Consider the following 20,735-nt stretch of genomic DNA (forward strand, 5'->3'; position numbering starts at 1 on the left):
CTGTCAGACTCGAATGTGTTAATTGACTGTTCTTGGCCGAAGTGGAGGGGGTTTGATGCAGACTTTGGGGGAACGAAGCAGGGCTGTGGAGTCGGAGCCGGAAACAATTTTGGGCTGTGGAGTCAGAATCGGTGAAAACGTGCCAACTCCAACTTCTAAAAGAGTTAAATTGTATGTCATGCAAATATTATAATGCTATATATTTCAGCTATAATAATTTGATTAATCCAATCCATTTGTTTCAGGATGTTTTACTTTTAATGTATTTTGATATCAAGTTCTTTGATTACAAAATGTAATATATTTTATGATATTTATATTAGTGAAAGTGGCACCTAGAGAATGACTCAGGGACAAAGATTTTGTGTACAAACAAAACAGTCCTGGAAGGAATAAGGGTTGGAAAGTAGGAAGAAATTATAACAAAAAAGTGAATTATCTGACTTGTTTATTGCTGTGCTTGTTGATTTTAATTCCCATGCACAAATTTATCTTATTAATTGGTTTTCTGGTTGTTTTCAATAAACAAGATTTTTTAAATGTGTTAATTATATGCAGATATTTATGTTTATAGTAGATACTTTAACAGCTGGACTAATGTAGAATTCTGAATGTTGAGCATTTGTAATGCCTGTTCCAGAAAAGAGCTGTAGGCAAGGGCTTGATAGTCTACAACAGGAGTGCCTACACTTTTTGGGCTTGCGAGCTACTTTTAAAATGACCAAGTCAAAATGATCTATGAACAATAAAATTAAAAAAAAAATCCACAAAGCACATTGAAAGGCAGAGAAAATGTTAATTATCATTCATATTCTGGGTTTTTTTCTAAGAGGTCAAGGCAGATGACTCTATGCAATGTCACCTCAATAACAACCATACAAAAATTGGCAAATATAGCCCCTCCCTTTTTACTAAACCACATAGCAGTTTGGAGTTGCGCTGAATGCCCCACGCTGCTCTCGACGCTCATAGGCTCCCTGCGCTAAAAACTGCTATTGCGGTTTAGTAAAAGGGAGCCATAGTGCAAAATATAGACAGCAGATATAAATTCTCAAAACAGACACATTTTGATCACTAAATTGAAAATAAAATCATTTTTCTTACTTTTGTTTGGTGTTTTCATGAGTCTCTGGTTGCACTTTCTTCTTCTGACTTCTTCTCACTTCACTCTGGCTGCACTTCTTCTGACATCTTCTGACTTCAGCCCACTCCTGCAGCCAATATTTCTTCCCTCCTTTCAGCCTCCTATATGCTTTCTCTCTTCCAGACCTCATTCTCTCCCCCAACTTTTTCTTTTTTTCTCCCTGCCTCCTGGTCTTTCTTTCTCTCTCTCTCTCCATGCCCACTTTCTTTCTGTCTCCCTGTTCTCTTTTTCTTTCTGTCTCCCTGCCTGCCCCCTTTGTTTCTTTCTCCCTGCCGTCGCCCAAGCCACTAGCTTTGCTGTCGCCACCGGGGAACAGGCCTCCAAGCCACCGCCCCCCAAGCTCTCCATGCAGAAGCCTTTTAATGACCAGCATTCTGCTCCCCTTCAATTCTGATGTCGGAGAGGAAGTTCCGGGCTGGCCCAGAAATTCCTCTCCGATGTCAGAATTTACGTCGAGGAGAGGAATGCTAGTCAGTGTGAGGCTTCTGCAGGCCCAAATCTCCGGACCCCCAGGGCTGAGGAAAAGAAAAAAAGCCAGTCTTTCATGAGAGCTGTTCCAGTCTCTTTTTAGCACGACACTCAACTTCCCATTTTCAGGCTCAAGACGTCAGAGCAGCAGCAGCAGCTCCGGCATTTTTGGGCAGAACACCTCCTGCTCCCGACCACCTTTCTCCAGTCTGGCTTGTCGATTCCGCTAGAGGCAGCCGGCGCTCAGCTCTCCAGGGTCGTGACTTCCCTAGACCTCCCTCCTGCCTTCTCCCGAAGGAAGTGACATCATCCCCCAGTCGGAAGACGGGTTCTGGCAGTCGGGCAGGAAGGGTGCAGCGAGAATGAGTGTGCGTGAAATGATGACCGGTGGGGAACCTTGGGGAGAGGAAGGCTGATCGGCCGGTCGATTGGGATGGCAACACGAGTCTATCACGGAACCTGGGATGGGCTCCGCGATCGACTCGCGTTGCCTTCCCGATCGACGTATTGGGCACCCCTGGTCTACAAAGTAATTTGGACTAGATGGGATTTGGGATTTAATTACTCACCTTTGCAAATTAATGCTTAAGAAAGTTTTAGTTTACATACAGGATGCAGGTCCCTACCGCAAAGATGACTCCATTCTAAATTGTACCTGGGGCAATGGAGGAATTGACTTGCCCACATTCACATGAAGTGCCAGTTTTAACCATTAGATCATGCCTCCAAGCTGATCTTGGTTTGATATTTTGAACAAATAAAACCTGCCTATAAATTAGATTCATTCATTATATAGTTGATTTTTTGCATAAACTCAATTTACAGACTTGTGTTTTCGTTTTTGTATACTTCTTTCTAGGTTTTGATTACTGGCCCAGCAGACACACCATATGCTAATGGCTGTTTTGAATTTGACGTATATTTTCCTCAAGACTATCCAAATTCACCACCACTGGTGAACTTGGAGACTACAGGTGGCCACAGTGTGAGGTTCAATCCAAACCTGTATAATGATGGGAAGGTAAGATGCTCTAAGATCTCTCTCTCAGTGATGTCTTATGTCTAACATATCCAGAGCTACCAAGGTGGAACAGTTTGTACGAAAGAGATTTTTTAGCTCACATTCCCCCATCCTGCCTGCTGTCTTACACCTTTACTCCTTGTCCTACCCTGCAGTCATTTCAGAAAATGCCATATTTACATTGATGACAATAGTATTGGATGAAGAAGACGAATGTCTCCCACAAGTAAGGGTGAAGGTGGCCTCTTGCTTTGTGGACACAGTCCAAAAAAAGACTGCCAAAATGATGCAGTGGAGTGCCGCAGGGATCTGTACTGGGACCAGAGCTATTTAATTTATAAATGATCCTGAAATTGGAACGATGAGTGAGGTGATTAAATTTGCAGATGACACTAAACTGTTCAAAGTTGTTAAAAAGCATTCAGAAGCAGAGCTTGATGACACTTCTACTGATCTTTGAATTGAACACTTTCATTCAACAAGTTCCACTATTTGAGTCTAGATGTCAAAAGTTCGGCATTTGACTTGGTGAGACCAAGATCTCTGATCAAATCATTGATATCTTTTTGATTTGGATAGTATAGATTTCTCTCATCAGCTTCTTAGTTGGGCTAAGAATTTTTCAATGCCCCCTCGTATGTGAGTGCAGATGCATGCTTGCCAGTTCAACATTTGGAAGTTTCCACCATGAAGAAGTAGCTGTTGCTTAAGTGGTCAGTAGGCTCCCACCAAATTCTTGGGATAGCAAAGAGATTGTTCTCTCTTCCCTCGCTATACCATCCTGTCGAAGAACAAAATTAAATTGTCGTATTGAAAACAAGAAATTTATTTTATCTATGACTAATGTGTACAAGATTCTCGCAACATATATCATATATTTTCAAATAACATTGAACATTTAAAAAATTTAAATATTTTAAAAATTAAATATTCTGGGTATCATGCACGAGTGAGGACGTCTCCTCGTTTGCTCCGGGGCTGCCCTACAAATAACTGACCCGATCGAGCCAAGTTGACCGGCCACAGAGATCACAGCGCGCCTGGAAGTACCCCCCAATTGCATGGACAGATATTTAACTCGCTCACAAAATCCCATGCAGGCGAAACCAGCCAGGAAGGAGCGCGACCGAGTGCGGCCGACCGAAACCAAAATGGCGATGAGCCCCGCGGCGGCGGTAACTAACCTCACAGAAGCCGCGCTTAGCGATATAAAGTCGGCACTGGCACAGGTACTGGGGCCCCAAATGGACACTCTGACTGCCCAGATTTCCAACATTGAATCGCTCCTAGCCGCAGCAGCCACTCGAACCTCAGAGCTGGAACAACGGGTGTCTGACCTGGAGGACACATCCACAGCACGTGCGGCTGAGGTAGAGACTATGCAGGAGACACTGAGAGCCCAAATTGATAAGTTGGATGACCTAGAGAATAGGTCGCGACGCTCTAATTTGCGGCTGCTGGGGGTCCCGGAGACTATTGCTGACCGTCTCCTGCTGGAGATTTTGGAAAAATGGCTACAAGACGAATTCTCCTTCCCACCTTCTATGGGGCCTTTGCGCTTGGAAAGAGCGCACCGCTTGGGCCTTAAGCCTGGACTAGACATGCGACCCCGGGTGGTAATAATGAAGATTTTGAATTTCAGACATAAGGTGGCCCTCTTACAACAATTTCGAACCAGGAGGGAGAGTTTGAAATATGATGGACACTTGATTCGCATGAATCAGGATTTTTCTGTAGCACTGCAGGAGCGACGGAGACCATATTACCCTCTTTGTGCACGGCTCTCCGAGCTGAAACAACGCTTCCAATTTAACTATCCAGCCATACTGAGGGTTCAACACAATGGAGTTTGGAAAACTTTTCAGACCCCAGAAGCCGCTGCTGAGTATATACAGCGCTTGGAGAATCCGGGGACTGGAGCTGATTGACTATGAGGATTAGTGCCACACTGAGAGGGGCATGAGGACTACTGGCATAGTTTACTGTTCTAGTTATTTGAGGAGGGAAGGGTGGTCTATGGGCTCTTTTGAAAGAATTATATTGATGGTTGGGGTGGCCCTGGGGAGATATCTCTCGTGACCTGTACCCCCAACACGGGATGGGGGTTCTTGGGATACCTTGGGGATATGGCGGGGAAAGGGAAATTTGGGGGGCAGCAGCGGTGGGGTATTGTTCTCTTATGATCTACTTTGCTTATTATTTTGGGTTGAATTTCATGTGGTGGAATGGATGGTTTGCTAACGCTGTGAGGGTACTGTCTTGGGGTGAGGCTGGGCGCCCTAGGACCCTTCCTTTTGGGGAGATTGCTTATACTTACAAAGGGAGTGTGGATCCTTATGGGTGACCGGATAATACGTATAATCTCCTGGAATGTATCGGGTATAACATCCCCTGTTAAACGCACTAAAATACTTGCACAATTGAAACATCACTCTGCGGATATAGCTTGCTTGCAGGAGACTAGGCTTACTGATAGTGAACATCGGAAACTTCAGAGGGGTTGGGTCGGAGATTTACACTTTGCTTCGGCACCAGGGAGGAGAGCTGGGGTGGCCATATTGATTCGCAGGGGCTTCTTAGGTACAGTGCAAGTATTGCGACGTGACCCTCAGGGCCGGTACCTATTGGTGAGGGTGGAGGGACCTGGTGGGATATTCAGACTATTGGTGGGATATGGTCCAAATAGCTATCAACATGCATTTTTTCAGAATCTGGTGAATATAAGCGTGCAGGATCTGGGCTGCCCACTAATTTTGGTGGGCGACTTAAATCAAGTACATAATCCCACTATGGACCGCTCTGGGTCGACAACTGCGGCCAGAGTGAACCATACGAAGGGCATTCCCTATTTGTGTAGAGCCTTGGGGTTAGTGGACCCCTGGAGACTACTCCATCCCTCTGAACGTGATTATACGCACCAGTCTAGAGCTCACGGCTCTTTTTCTAGACTCGATTACATATTACTCTCTGAGACATTGTTTACTAGGGTCTCGGAGGCCATGATAGGCCCTCTGGAAATATCGGATCACAATATGATCTGGATTGATGTGGCACTGGGTGGTCCACGGGGACCGGGGGCTGGATGGAGATTTCCCTCCTATTTACATAAAGATGCTCAGTTTCAAGAATTCTTAAAAGAAAAATGGGAGGCTTACTGTACACCCAATGCCCAACATGTTGACCAACCAACTTTATTTTGGGATACGGCCAAGGCGGTATTGCGCGGAGATATAATTGCTTATGTCACTACTAGAACCCGTCGCATTGCACATCGCATAATATTTCTTGAACGACAAGTGACAGTGTTGAAACAGGACTTGTTGCGTGATCCATCTGAGGCTAACAGCGAGGCATACAGGGCGGTGTTGGTGGAGCTTAATTCCCTAATCCACGAACGCACTAAGAAACTCCTGTTTTACCGTAAATTTCACTTTCATAAATATGGTAACAAGCCACTAATTGATATATTCAACCAACGTTACTTTCTTTCTATTCCCTATGAAGAATGCAAAAAGAGAAGAAGTTCAAGAAACTACACTGTTCCTGATCCACCTGGACTGTTTGATGGCCATGTCTGGCCCATGTATATTAAACATAAGAAGATAATGGAAGATCTCAGTGTTGATGTGGTGCAATTAGATGGAACAAAATCTAGAGAAGAACTGCTTAATACAGTATATGGAGACATCCAGAATAAGCTTGATGAACTGCTGAACATAAAGATTTAAGTGCCGCACTTCAGCTTCTCTTCTACAAAAAGATGTCTGTCGCAAGTTATAATGTGTTGTTACCCATTTAAACTCATCTTTTCAGCTTGTGTCTGTTTTAATTTGCGATCAAAGGCGTCTTTTTATTCTTAAGTTTTTTTGTTCAGATAAATGGATTGGCAACTGGATGGCTCTCTACTAAAAAGCACTCCACATCAATAAAGCACCTGTAAAATAAAAATAAATAAATATGGTAACAAGGCGGGGAAATTGCTAGCCTCTATAACAAAGAGCTGGAAAGGGTCCAGATACATACCCATGATACAGGAGAGCTCGGGGAGGTTCCTAACTTCGTCAGTGGATATATCGGCTGGCTTTCGGAACTATTTTGAGGCCTTTTATGCTTCCCCCGGTCCTTACACGGGTCCTGACGTACAGGACTATCTGGCGGATGCGGGAATGCCTCGATTGACGGCGGCCCAGACGTCCAGATTGGACAGGCCATTACATGTTCAGGAGGTGGCCCAGGCAATACAAAAATTGAGATCTTGTACTACACCGGGACCGGATGGTTATTCACCCGAGTTCTATAAGATCTTATCCCCTTATATAGGCAAACCTCTTTTGGATTATTATCTGACTATCCAAGAACAAGGGGTTTTCCCCTGTCATAGTAATGCAGCTCTGATTACATTGACCAAAACCATCTAAGCCCCCAGAAGATATAGAATCATATCGCCCAATATCTTTACTAAATGTTGACGTTAAAATATTAGCTAGAATCCTGGCAGATAGGTTGGCCCTTATTTTGCCGTCCATATTAGTGCCCGAACAAGTGGGATTTGTGCGGAATAGACATTCCACCATTAATGTCAGGCGCACACTTTTAGCTTTTTCCCGCGCACAACAGGACCACCGCCCTGGATTACTTGTTGGGTTAGATGCGGCAAAGGCCTTTGATAAGGTTAACTGGCACTACCTGTTTCAGGTTTTACACTATATAGGGATTCCCGTGGGCTTCCTATCCTCTGTGCAAGCACTATACACTGGTCCGACGGCCTCCATTTTGGTCAATGGAGTGAGATCTTCTCCCTTTGACATAGGTAGGGGGACAAGACAGGGCTGCCCACTATCTCCCTTACTTTTTCTGTTATATTTAGACCCATTGCTGCGCACTATACAAAAGGATGATATACTTCTGGGTTTACCTGAGGGCACGTCGCAATTACGGGTGCTAGCCTTTGCGGATGACCTCTTACTTGCATTAGATAACCCCCACAGCTCATTACCAAGAGCGTTAGAAATACTGGATGAGTTTCACATTTATTCTGGCCTGGAACTAAATAAGCAAAAGTCTTTAGCACTCCCTACTCTTTTAGAAGTGAGACATACTTGGCCGGGTGATTTTCCATTACAATGGGCAACTTCTTCATTGACATATTTGGGAGTAATTATCCCCCAAAATTTGACTAGACTTTATTCAGCAAATATAATACCCTTGCTTCATCGAACCTCTAGTACATTGAATGGCTGGCGGACATTTCCCCTTTCCCTGTCCGGCCGCATAGCTCTCTATAACATGATGGTTGTGCCTCAATGGACATATGTCCTACAAATGCTCCCTATAATGTTAACTACACCTCACATTGCACTTCATAGATCCCATCTATCTAAATATTTGTGGCAGGGTAAAAGAGCGAGGATTTCTCTGGCTAAGTTAATGCTTCCTGTGGATCGAGGGGGGTTGGGATTACTATGTATATCTCGGTTTAACCTTGCATGTCAACTACGTCATATCCATGACTGGTTCTGTACCACTTCTGATTTTTCTATGCCTGTGATTGAATGTTTTTCCTTACAGCCGTACCATTTTAGCTATCTTCTCCATGCTCCTCAGTTACCAGACTTACCTCAGTTGAAGTCCCATCCACTTTTGCCAGCGATGCGTATAGCATGGAAGTTGTTGTGCAAGGGCTTGCAGATTTCTCCGCATCATACCCCTTGCCTCCCATTAGTTGGAAATGGAGACTTTCTACCTGGCATGGATTCCGCAGTGTTCAGACGTTGGTCTCATGAGGGCTTACAATATGTGTCACAGACCATACAAGATAACGGTTCACCGATCTCCTTCAGTGACCTACAAATACAGTTTCGGCTACCATCTACGGACTGGTTTGCGTATCAACAGCTTAAACATTATTTACAGTTCTTGACTCCGGTGAGGTTGAAGGAGAATGTGCAAGACCGACTGCAAGAAGCGATTGCACTCACTGCTCCTGAGTCCATGTCCCTCAGATTCTTCCACAAGTGGCTGCAGAAACGGGCGGGTGAATTAGACTTTATCGCCTTGGCTCGGAGGTGGTCTGATGATCTTCAGTTGCCCATTGCTGCTGCTGTGCTTCGCAGAGGCCTTCGCTTGGGAAAGGCCACGACTGTGTCCTCGATTGAGAGGGAACGAAATTATAAATTCATACTAAGAGCCTTCTGTACGCCCAAGAGGGCACATGTGATAGGGATCAGCGCGGACCACGGTTGCCGGAAATGTGCGGGTCCTCAGGCATCGTTTGGACATATGTTTTGGTCTTGCCCCATGATATCTTCCTTTTGGATACAGTTAGTGTCTCTGGTGGCACGACTTTGGCATTGCTCATGGAGATTGCATCCAGATTTCCTTTTCACGATGCAGGTTCGATTTCATCCACCTAGACCAGGTTGTGCAGCATTCTTCAGGAAAACCGTGTTGCTGGGACGGAAATGTATCTTGTTGCAATGGCTTTCACCTCACCCTCCGACCGTACCACAATGGAGAGCATTGATGTTACATCAAATGTTACTGGAAAGTCGTGAAGTGATGGACTTGTCGACTAAAGCTGGACGATTGTACGCTCAGTGTTGGTACCCTTTTAGCTCGACTTTTACACCTTACGTTCAACACCAACTCTGGGGTACTTAATTGACTTCTTTTCCTCCTTTTGCTTTATCTTTCTTGATTTGTCACCGCTGCTGCCGGGGTGGGAGGGAGGGTGGGAGGGGGGATGGCGGGTTGGGTGGGTGGGGATTGGCCTTGTGTGATATTTGAAAATGGGGCTATGTTTTGTTCAGTGCTATGTTTATGCTTCAATAAAAAGGATTTAAACATAAAAATTAAATATTCTAAGAAATTTTATAGCATAAAATTCCACCATCCTAGAGAAAAAAAAAACTGTCTTACCTTCCAGAGGTTTTTTGGCAGTGAAGTGAGGTACCCAAGGTTTGTCTGATCCCCAACAGGCTTACTGAAATATGCCTTATAAGCATTGTACCTCTTAAGTCTACTTGGAATCAATCTGGAATATTCTTCAAAAAAGGCAAATTTTAAAATGTCAGTGTCCTTTTCATAAAAGCAAAGTTTGAGAGGAATGATATATATTTTCTATACTTTTGTAGCATAGGCAATTAAAAAAGAACACTTACCCAGGAACAAAAAATAAAATTTTGTTACCCACTGTAATGATGCCCAAGGTAAGGCTTTGGATACCTAGGGAGAGGCTCTAAAAGACCCAGTTCACAGCTATGTGGGCCTGATTTCCACTGACAAAAGCAGTTTTTGAACCATTCTGTATCAGCATGCTATGTTTTGTTTGGGGGGTTTTGCACTATATTCCCAGTAGAGACAAAATAGTACAATGAACCAGTCTAAACCTTTAAAAAAAAACCCAAAATAATACACAAGTAACCAAATCTTTAGTTTCTTGAGCAATACAGAATAGGGTGATTCAGCTTGCATATCTGAGGGCAAAAAGTTCCATAAAGTGGAAACTTACCAGGAAAGACCCATTGCTCGCCTGATAACATGAAATCCTCGGGAGAAGGAAGTGTAAGAACAGAGCATAGTGTTAATCCAGTGCATGAAATAACTTGAGGCAGTTTCTGAGTAGTCAGAAAATTAATGGGTAGTTAAGTCTTAATACCTTATCACCAGAAGCTGTGTCCTCTCTTCATCTTGAAATCTGTAAATGATGTCTCCACAGCTCCTACCCACCCAAGAAGCAAAGAGAGGCCTGAGAATCAATCCTGTGTTGTTAGCATGATAGTACTAAGGGACCTGAACTGAAACACTGGGTAGATTCCATAATTTTATTTTTAAGCCATCATTTTTCACTCTTTTCATTTGCAAGTATGTGGAAAACTGCTACAGTCTACCTGATAGTAAAGAACTTCAAAGCTAACTTGGAAGATACTTCAAATTACTGTCCTATTGCTAATATCCCATTCATAGCTAAATTAACAGAAAGAATAGTATTTGACTAACTATCAGATTTTATTGAATCCACCAATGCCTTACACCCAAATCAAACAGGTTTAAGGAAATACCACTCGACAGAATACTCACTAATAGGCCTGACCAAAACATACTCTATCATTTAGATCATCATAACTCTGTTGTTCTCATTTCTTTAGATTTGTCAGCAGCATTTGACACCATTGATCATGTATTACTTCTTGAAAGGCTTTCGTCTATAGGTGTCTGTGATCAAATATTAGAATGGTTCAGATCTTTTCTCACCAACCATTCATCTAAAGTTATCTTTAATGACACCATCTCCAAGCCCTAAGCTCTTAAATATGGAATTCCCAAGGATCTATCTTGTATCCACTACTGTTTAACATCTTTCTGTCACCTCTCTTAAGCCTCTGTCAGTCCATTGGCTTTACCACCTTTACCTATGCTGATGATATCTAACTTTTGCACCCCTTAAATCCGGAAAATAAAGAAGAAATACTGGATATCAATAACAAGCTTGGGAGTATCAGACAATGGCTAAATTCCAATAAGTTAACCTTAAACTTACAGAAAACAAAAGCCCTACTCCTCCCATGGAGGAAATAAATAAATTTAAGTGACCCTTTTATCTTTAGTAACATTCACCTCGAACTAGTAACTTCATTAAAAATTCTCAGAGTCATCATCGATGATTAACTTTCCTACCACGAGTACCCACTGCTTGTCCTGTATTGTCATGGAATATTTCTACACCTTGGGTTTTGTTCAGGTAGTAGTGACCTGGATTGGCCACCGTGAGAACGGGCTACTGGGCTTGATGGACCATTTGTTTGACCCAATAAGGCTATTCTCATGTTCTTAATAGTATAGTTAAATCTTGTTTCTATAGACTGCGAATGATCTGCTCAATTTCTAAATTTCTGGAGCCAAAATCATTAAATATACTAATACACTCATTAATCATCGCAAAACTCGATTACTGTAATTCCCTACTAATAGGCATCACACAAAGAAAAAAAGCGTCTTCAGATAATTCAGAATACTGCCGTCAAACTCATCCATAATGCCCAAAAATATGACCATGTAACATCCCAATTAATCAACGAATCACTTTCAAAATTCTACTTTTATCATTTAAAACCCTTTCTACAAATGAACCACAATTCATTGATAAACTGCTCAGACCCTACAGTACTTCACGCTCACTTCGGTCTATAAATCAAAAGCTCCTAACAGTCCACTCCTTGAAAATTATTGGGACACGACAACAAGATATATTTTTGGTGATGGTGCTGCAGCGCTGGAATGCCATTCCACATCATCTAAGAAAGGAAATCAATTTGACCAGTTTTAAAAGTAATCTAAAAAGCTTCCTTTTTAAAGATGTTTTTAACCCTTCATCTACGTCCAGTTCTTATACAAAATTCCGTTTTCTAATTGCACTTTTTTTTCTCCACCCTATTCTTTCCATATATATCTCTCTCCTCTGAACTTTAAAATACTAAACTGTAGTTCTATCCCCTCTTCTCTTCTGTATTAGTCGGTCTGTATGTCTAATTGTCTACCTCATTTAAAATTTTGAACTGTAAAAATATATGTTTATATTTATTAATTTTTTATTTTTGTATATTGCTTAGTAAAACTAAATAAGCGATTCATCAAAGTCTAATAAAAACTTGAATGACCTGTCTCATTTATTGTTGTTCTGTTTCTTTGTAAGGATTTACATTCCTTGTTAATTTGTGCACACATACCATGCATCTTATAACTTTCTTGTCTTTCATTAGGTATGCTTAAGTATACTTAACACTTGGCATGGTAGACCAGAAGAAAAGTGGAATCCCCAAACATCAAGCTTTTTACAAGTAAGTAACACAACATACCTTTGGGGTAAAGGATGTTTGAAGGGATTTGGTTGCATAGAAATAGTAGGAGATGCCCAGTGACTAAGTACACATTTCACTCTTAAATATATACTAATTATAAATTATAAACGTGTTTCTATAGAGGCTTGTTTATGACATGTCCCTTCATCCTTCATACATGGTTAAGTTGTCATTTGAAAGATCAAAACTTATGTTTTGTTTTAAAAATGTGAAAAGGGAAAATGTGAGTTGTACCAAAAAAAAAGACTTGTAAAGTAGCAGCTGCTTAAAAAAACTGGCACACAAACCAGTGCACACAGGTTTTTCTGTTAGATGAATTCACTCCCAGTCCTCTAGTGCCACCAACGGATCTGGTTTTTAGGAGTTCTCTAATGAATATGGATGAGAGATTTACATATCTATTCTGTTGTATACAAATCACTCATAGATATTCAGTAGATAAATCCTGAAAACTTAACCTATTGATGATCTTTATAAACTAGAATACCATGGGGATAGGACCAAAGATTCCATCCTAGAAACTGAACCTTTATACAAGGACCTGTGATTCGTGTGCTAAGCCCTGTGAACCAAAAGAGATTTAAGTTTTTTTATTGCAAAACTTATTGTACCATCATTTAGTAAATATCACACTGACGGCACAGTGCGCAGCAGCTGCTAAGAGAGCGAATAGAATGCTAGGTATAATCAAGAAGGGTATTACAACCAGGACAAAAGAAGTTATCCTGCCGCTGTATCGGGCGATGGTGCGCCCACACCTGGAATACTGTGTCCAGTTTTGGTCGCCATACCTTAAGAAGGATATGGCGTTACTCGAGAGAGTTCAGAGAAGAGCGACACGTCTGATAAAAGGGATGGAAAACCTTTCATACGCTGAGAGATTGGAGAAACTGGGTCTCTTTTCCCTGGAGAAGAGGAGATTTAGAGGGGATATGATAGAGACTTATAAGATCATGAGGGGCATAGAGAGAGTAGAGAGGGACAGATTCTTCAAACTTTCAAAAAATAAAAGAACAAGAGGGCATTCGGAAAAGTTGAAAGGGGACAGATTCAATACGAATGCCAGGAAGTTCTTCTTTACCCAACGTGTGGTGGACACTTGGAATGCGCTTCCGGAGGACGTTATAGGGCAGAATACAGTACTGGGATTTAAGAGAGGATTGGACATTTTCCTGCTGGAAAAGGGAATAGAATGGTATAAATAGAGGATTACTACTCAGGTCCTGGACCTGTTGGGCCGCCGCGTGAGCGGACTGCTGGGCAAGATGGACCTCAGGTCTGACCCAGCAGAGGCATTGCTTATGTTCTTATGTTATCACAGTGGTTTACAATTGTAATACATCAGTGAACATGTAATCCATAGTAGGGGAGGGTGATAAACAGAAGTATCAAAGGAAAACATAACTATTCACTTATTAGCTCCATTCTAACCAGACTGGTTTCGAGACCCTTCCGAAAGCCTAAGAGAACAAATAGGCCTTAAACCAAGGTAATGTAGACCCTAATTAGAGGAAGAGAATCTCATAAAAGAGGGAGTAAAACATAGATTGCAGAATCATGAGTAGAGGCTAGATGTGCCTTTGAGGGTTGAAGGGATGGTTAGATATTTATTATAAGATGAACACAATGACTGCAAGAAGGGTCAGAGGAATCAAGATATCATACATAGCTGCAGGAAGATCAATGTAACCTTATGACCTTGAAAGCTTAGACCAGTATTTTAAATTTAATTCAATAGCTTACAGGAAGCCAGTGGTAATGTAAGAACAAAGGGATAACATGATCATTAGTGATATGCGTTGTGGAGAAAGCCAGATGACAGTATTCTATTTAAGTTGATACTGTCACAGAGATGATTGGTGAATACAATCGAAAAGTAAGTTACAGTAGTCAAGGCAACTAGTAACAAGGCATGTAATAAGGCAAGGATGGGCAATCTTTATACACAGAAGGACACACGAATATCACTACTATCTCTAGCAGGCTACAGCATTAAATAAAGTGGAAATGCACAAACCTCCATAGACAACCTGTAAGTAAGTAAAAAGGTAGCTAAAAACAATGAAAACAAACTACTAGAGATGCTATTCTGAAAATATTTGTGAAATCTCCAAAACTCTTGATAGTGGCATTTTCTGTGTATACTTCCCCTGATCTTGTAGGCCACATAAAATTAAATAACAGGCTGCATTCAGGCCGCAGGTTGCCTAGCCCTGCAATAAGGTTTCAATACCATTGGGTGTCTCATTGCAAATCTGTTAGTGTTATTCTGGACGCTGAACTATCTTTTGATTCTCTTTATCTCATCGATGACCAAAACTTATTTTTTTCTTCCTCTAAGGATCTTCAGAGAGGAAACAGTACCGCAGGGTAGTCTATAACTAATGGGGTGATCAGAGGAGTAGTTGGAGCCAGAAAGCCAAATGGCCTGAGATTGTCAGGATTAAGAACCAGCTGATGATTAGTGAGCCACTGTACCACCTTTGAAAGGCTTTATGCACTTTAGAGAATCAGTGCGTGCTAAATTCTAAAGTCTATTTTATATCTATGGACTTTTAGGGCCTGATTCTACAAACGGTGCCAGAATTGGAAATTGCCTAAAAGACATTTGCCGATCGAGTGTCAATCACACAAAGGTGCCGTTTGTAGAATTGCAGCTACTGCAAACATAGATGCTGGAAATGTAGGCCAGTATTTTCAAAGCCTACATTTCCAATGCTTATGTTTGATGTGAATTGCTTCTAAGGTAGTGTCAAAGACACCTAAGGTTGTTTCTGACATTAGCCATGCCTACTTCAACCTCAGGCAATCTTAGGCGCTGCCATAAAAGCGGTCTAGGTGACTACATTTTTTTGTTTTAAGCAATTTTAAGGTTGCTTTTAAATAGTTTTACAGCTTAAGTTAGTCGCTGGTAGGGCACCTACCACCACCTAACTTATGACACCGTTTATAGAATATGGGCCTTAGTGTTTAATGTGTGTTAAACCCTAATGTCACTTAATGAATCCCCTCCAAGTAGCACTAAATCTAGCATTTTTGAGTCAAAAAAGCAGCTGGATAAAATCCGCAAAGAGGGACCAAATCCTCAGGACTGACAAAAGTGGGCATGGGAGAGATTTTACAAAGAAAGAGCTCACGGATTTTTCTGGTTTTAACTTGAATGTAAGTCTTGACATTTAAATAGTCATTCTCCAATATAACTAGAAACACAAAAAAGTTCTTAAATTTGTATGGATATTTTGATTTTATGATTATCTTGTGCTTTGTGTACTACCATATTCTTTATCTTTCATACAAAACATTTTTTTCTAACTTACATATTGGCTGCCTGTGTGTATACCTGAATATCTTGAAATATACTATGGGTCCTTGCTTATTTGTGAATGGAAATGCTTATTAAAAGTAATTTATTTTAAATACATTTAAATCTTGTTATTCAGCAGATTATAAAACTAAGGGCCTCTTTTATCAAGCTGCAGTAGTGAGTGCCATGTGGCAAATGCACCGAAGTCCATTTAATCCTTGTGGGCTTCAGTACATTTACCACGCCAGCCTGCACTATTCGGCTTGATAAAAGAGGTTACTTGTGTTTCAAAGTTAAAATTGATTTCTCTATATTTGAGCAAGAAAAATTAGTGTAGTAGCATCAAGGAATATATCAATAAATATGTTCAAAAATATATTACAACTAAATAAATAAAACCCAGCAGACCAGTTAAGATAAATCTTGGCCAGACCCTACATAATGGTTTGCATTTACAGTAGCACCTTGGTTTGAGAGCATAATTTGTTCCAGAAGCATGCTCATAAACCAAAGCGCTCTTATATCAAAGCAACTTTCCCCATAGGAATTAATGGAAATTAGGACGATTCATTCCACATCCCAAAAACTTACCATTAGCAATGCCTCCACCACTGCTCATGTAGCTCTGGGAACCGGAGAGGGGGCTGTATTGCAGGGTGCTCATGTCGTAACGGTGGTACAGGTGGTGATGGTGCGTCCTGGCTCCAGGGTGCTGGCTGCGCTTCTTGTATCATGGCCGCAACTGCCTCCGCCAACCCCAGATAGCACCGTTGGCCCAGTTCATCTGCGCATAGCCCCCGGATGCTAACACCGCCCCACCAATACTCTCCAGGCACTGGCCCACCCCTGCTGGATTCACCCTGACTCCCATGCTGACCTCGGGGCCTCTGCACCAAATACCCATCAGCCTTAGTCATACATCGAGAGCCCAGTCCATCATTGCATCCAAACCATTGTTCAAGCTCCACCCTCTTTTGATTGCACTTCCTGTTTTCGGCGGAGCTGGGTGGGGCATGGGCAACGGTGGTGGTGTCCGCTGGAGATAAGGGTTTAGGGGTGGGCCGCACTCATTGGTGGTGTCCGCTGGAGGTAAGGGTTTGGGGGTGGGTCGCACTCGTGCCATCATGTTTATCTGCCGTGCAGAAGCTGGCAGGTTGCTCCACTTGAACTCAGGTCTCTTGTTGAAGTGACTTAGCAGTGATGATGGCATAGCCTCAGCTTTGAAGCACATAATTGGGATTGCAGTTTCTGCCCTTCAATTTTGACCAGCCTAATTAATCCTTTGATATAATTTTTAAAAATGACTGAAGTTTATAGCACATGTTATAGACTAACCAGTTTATTGCAGCATGATCTTTCAAGGCAAGCGTCTTTATTTGTGAGATGCAAGATATATTTTTTTAAACCTTGTTCTCATAATGATTGCTAGCTTTTCTTATTCTAGTTAAATTAAGTATTTTGCTTTGATCTAATTGCAAATTGTTTAAATATACATGAATTAACTTGACATGAGCATTGGTAATCTATGATTATAATTAAGAATTAATTATTTGAGGAAGCATGCATAGTTGTGAGTTGGGTTAATGAGTTTCCTTTTCTAATCATTCTATGCAGTGACAAAGCCCTTGAGAAAGTATGCAAATATGAAATGATGCTTGGGCAGATTCTGCATGAATTTCACTGCATTTTCTGTTCTCCTCTAAACTCATACTTATGTGCCTTTATGAAATGTAGGAAATGGCATAGCAGCATAGTAAATGACAACAGAAAAAAGCCTGCCTGGTCCGTCCAGTATGCCCAACAGTCATATCCATTATAAAATTGTTACTGAACCAACAATTCAATAGTAGTAGTACAAATTTTTACTTGCTAAGTTCCACTTCTCTAGTTATATGGTATGCTACGGTAATGTTTAATTTTTATTATTTTATAATGTTATAATTGGTAGGTTACCCTCCTAGGATTTCTTAGACTATTTCTTAAGAGCTAATTACTAACTAATAGAGATTAGCTCATTACTTTTTTAGGCTTCTAATAGATTCAAGAGCCTATAAATCAGAGATCAAGCCAGGGATGGGTAGGATAAAAACTAAACAAAGACTTTCCTCAACTGCTATGTGTGCCCTAACCTGATCTTGTGCTCTGAAATGCAACCAAAGTACTAATCTAGACTAAATAGTCACTTTTATATGGAGAGATAAATTACTTAATAAACTGTGATAATATAATCAAACACATGCATAGTATAGTCACAGTTGCACTCACTAAAGAAATGTTTTGTGAAAATCTCAGACCCTAAACCCGTGACTGGTGATATCACCAAACTGGGGTTCATTGGGGGACCATCATCGTTTTTCACTGTCCCCTTACCATCCAACTGAATATTACTATATAGATACAGATTGAAGAAACTTATCTGTAAATCAGATGGTTTGATCCCAGTAATGATCCTCAGCGGTGAATAAATTATCTCGTGCTTGTAGTGTACTAAAAATAACTGCTTTTACATTACATTACATTACATTAGGGATTTCTATTCCGCCTGTGCCTTGCGGTTCTAGGCGGATTACATTTTAGAAGATATCTGGGTAGTTCCAGTAGAGTTACATTTCGGATAGGAGTATATTACAGTAATAGTAAGGAGTTATGATACCTCAAGTTCACAGGAGATAATACTTATCTCAGAAGTTATTACATATAACAGAAGATAATGCATTTTGTAGAGGTAATACATGTCAATTTGATCGTTTAAATCGGGTGTAATGTAGAAGAGTTACAGTACATTCTTGGTCACAGATAAGGAGATAGTTTAGATGGGTGTTTCCGAGGTCGTTGGTTGGGAACTCATTGGGTGGTGGTTAGAATGATGGGAGGTATTTTTTGAACAGTAGTGTTTTTATTTCTTTGCGGAACTCTTTTATGTCTGTTGTTTTGGTCAGTAATTTTGAGATGTCAGAGTCTATTTTAGCTGCCTGTGTCCCCAGGAGGTTGTCGTAGAGTTTCTTACGACAAGTACCGTTGAGTGGTGGATAGGTGAAAAGGTTCTGTGTTCTCCTTCTTCTTGGTGGGTGGTAGTGATGAAAACGGTTAATTAGGTAACTGGGTGCCGTGCCATGGGTTACTTTGAAAATGAGACAGTAGAGTTTGAATTGTGTTCTTGCTTTTATTGGTAGCCAGTGAGATTCTAGGTATGCATTGGTAATGTGGTCGTGTTTGCTGAGTGAGTATATGAGTCTGAGGGCTGTGTTCTGGATGGTCTGTAGTTTTTTTATTGTGTTGGTCGGGCAAGGTAAGTAGAGGCTGTTGCAATAGTCGACAATACTTAGCACAAGGGATTGGACAATGATCCTGAATTGGTCTTTGTTAAAGAATTTTCTGATTTTTCTTAAATTTCGCATTGTGAAGAATGCTTTTTGGGTGATTTTTTGGATTTGTGTTTGCATTGTGCAGCATCTATCTAAATGTATTCCTAGGATTTTGAGGGAGTTCTGTATAGGGTACTTGATTGAGTTTACTTCCAGTTCTGTTAGGGATGGTTTTTTGTCCTTCTCTAGTAATAAGAATTTGGTTTTGTCGGAGTTTAGCTTCAACTTGTGATCTGTCATCCGTTTTTCCACTGTTTCTAATGTAGTTTTCAGGCGTTCTGTGGAGATTGGGTTGTGTATGTCGAATGGAAGGAGGATGGTTATGTCGTCTGCGTAGCTGAGAGAAGTAATATTTTGGTCGTCTAGGGTGGTGCCTAGGGAGGATATGAATAGGTTGAAAAGTGTGGGGGAGAGGGGAGAGCCTTGTGGTACTCCACATGGATTGGACCATGGTTCAGATAGAATGTTTTTAGATTTGACTCTGTATGTTCTAGTTTTAAGGAAGCCTTGGAACCAGTTATGAATTTTACCTGAAATTCCTATTGCGTCTAGTTTTTGGAGAAGTATGGAGTGGTCCACTAGATCGAATGCAGCTGAGAGATCAAATTGGATGATTAGCAGTCTATTTCCTTGGCTGAGGTGACTTCGAGCTATGTCTAGTAGAGATACCAGGAGAGTTTCTGTACTGTAGTTGGTTCTGAATCCGGATTGGGATGGATGTAAGATGTTGTGGGCTTCAAGGTAGGTGGACATTTGTTGTGCAACTAGTCCTTCTATTATTTTGACGTATGTTGAGATAGAAGCGATTGGTCTGTAATTTGATGGGTTATTTGTTAGACCTTTGGGATCCTTCAGTATAGGTGTGATTATAATTTCTCCGAGGTCTGGTGGGAACTGGCCTTCCCTGAGTGTGGTTTGCAGCCATAATGTGTAGCTAGCTTTGAAGTTGGTGGAAGCTGTTGCTAGTAGGTATGGTGGGCAGTTATTCAGATCACATGATGATTTGCAATATTTTTTGTATAGCCTGTCCAGTTCAGTCCACTGGGTTGTAGGGAAGTCGGTCCAGAATCTGTCTGCTGATATTGCTTCATCTGTTATGGGTTTTATTAGAGTCTTGTCTGTGTTGTTTTGTGAGTTGTTGAATGTTGTTCTAATTGAGATGATTTTATTTTTGAAGTGGTCTGCTAATTGGGAGGCTGTAGGTGTTAGGTTTTCCTGGGTGGCTTGATATGGTTTAGTGTCGGTAAGGTTTCTTACTAGGTTGAACAGTTTTTTTGTGTCTGGTTTATCGGTGCCTATGAGGTTGGAGTAATAGTCTTTGCGTTTTTCCTTCAATTTGATTTTGTATTGCTTGATTTGGGTTTTCCATTCTGTTTTAGTAATTTCTTGTTTCTGTTTTATCCATGCCCTTTCTAGTTGTCTACATTTCCTTTTTAGTTGTAGGAGTTCGGTGTCAAACCATTTATCTGATTGTCTGTGTATTTTGTTTTTTTCTTTTAGTGGTGCTAGTTTGTTCAAGGTTGATTCGCTGAGAGACCGCCAGGTTTTTATGAATTCACTAGGGTTGCTGGAATCT

The 20,735-nt window shown here is 41.2% G+C and overlaps 1 protein-coding gene across 4 annotated transcripts in view; it reads left to right on the plus strand.

The window, feature by feature from the left end:
* Positions 1 to 20,735, plus strand: part of BIRC6 (baculoviral IAP repeat containing 6) — a 1,530,571-nt gene that overhangs the window by 1,466,746 nt on the left and 43,090 nt on the right. For all 4 annotated transcript variants that reach the window (XM_033935681.1, XM_033935678.1, XM_033935679.1 and 1 more), the window contains 2 exons: positions 2,472 to 2,633; positions 12,392 to 12,469. In XM_033935681.1, coding sequence (XP_033791572.1) covers positions 2,472 to 2,633; positions 12,392 to 12,469 — 240 coding nt within the window. The remainder of the gene's footprint in view (positions 1 to 2,471; positions 2,634 to 12,391; positions 12,470 to 20,735) is intronic.

Source organism: Geotrypetes seraphini, chromosome 3 (assembly GCF_902459505.1).
Source record: "Geotrypetes seraphini chromosome 3, aGeoSer1.1, whole genome shotgun sequence".
Classification (NCBI taxonomy): Eukaryota; Metazoa; Chordata; class Amphibia; order Gymnophiona; family Dermophiidae; genus Geotrypetes; species Geotrypetes seraphini.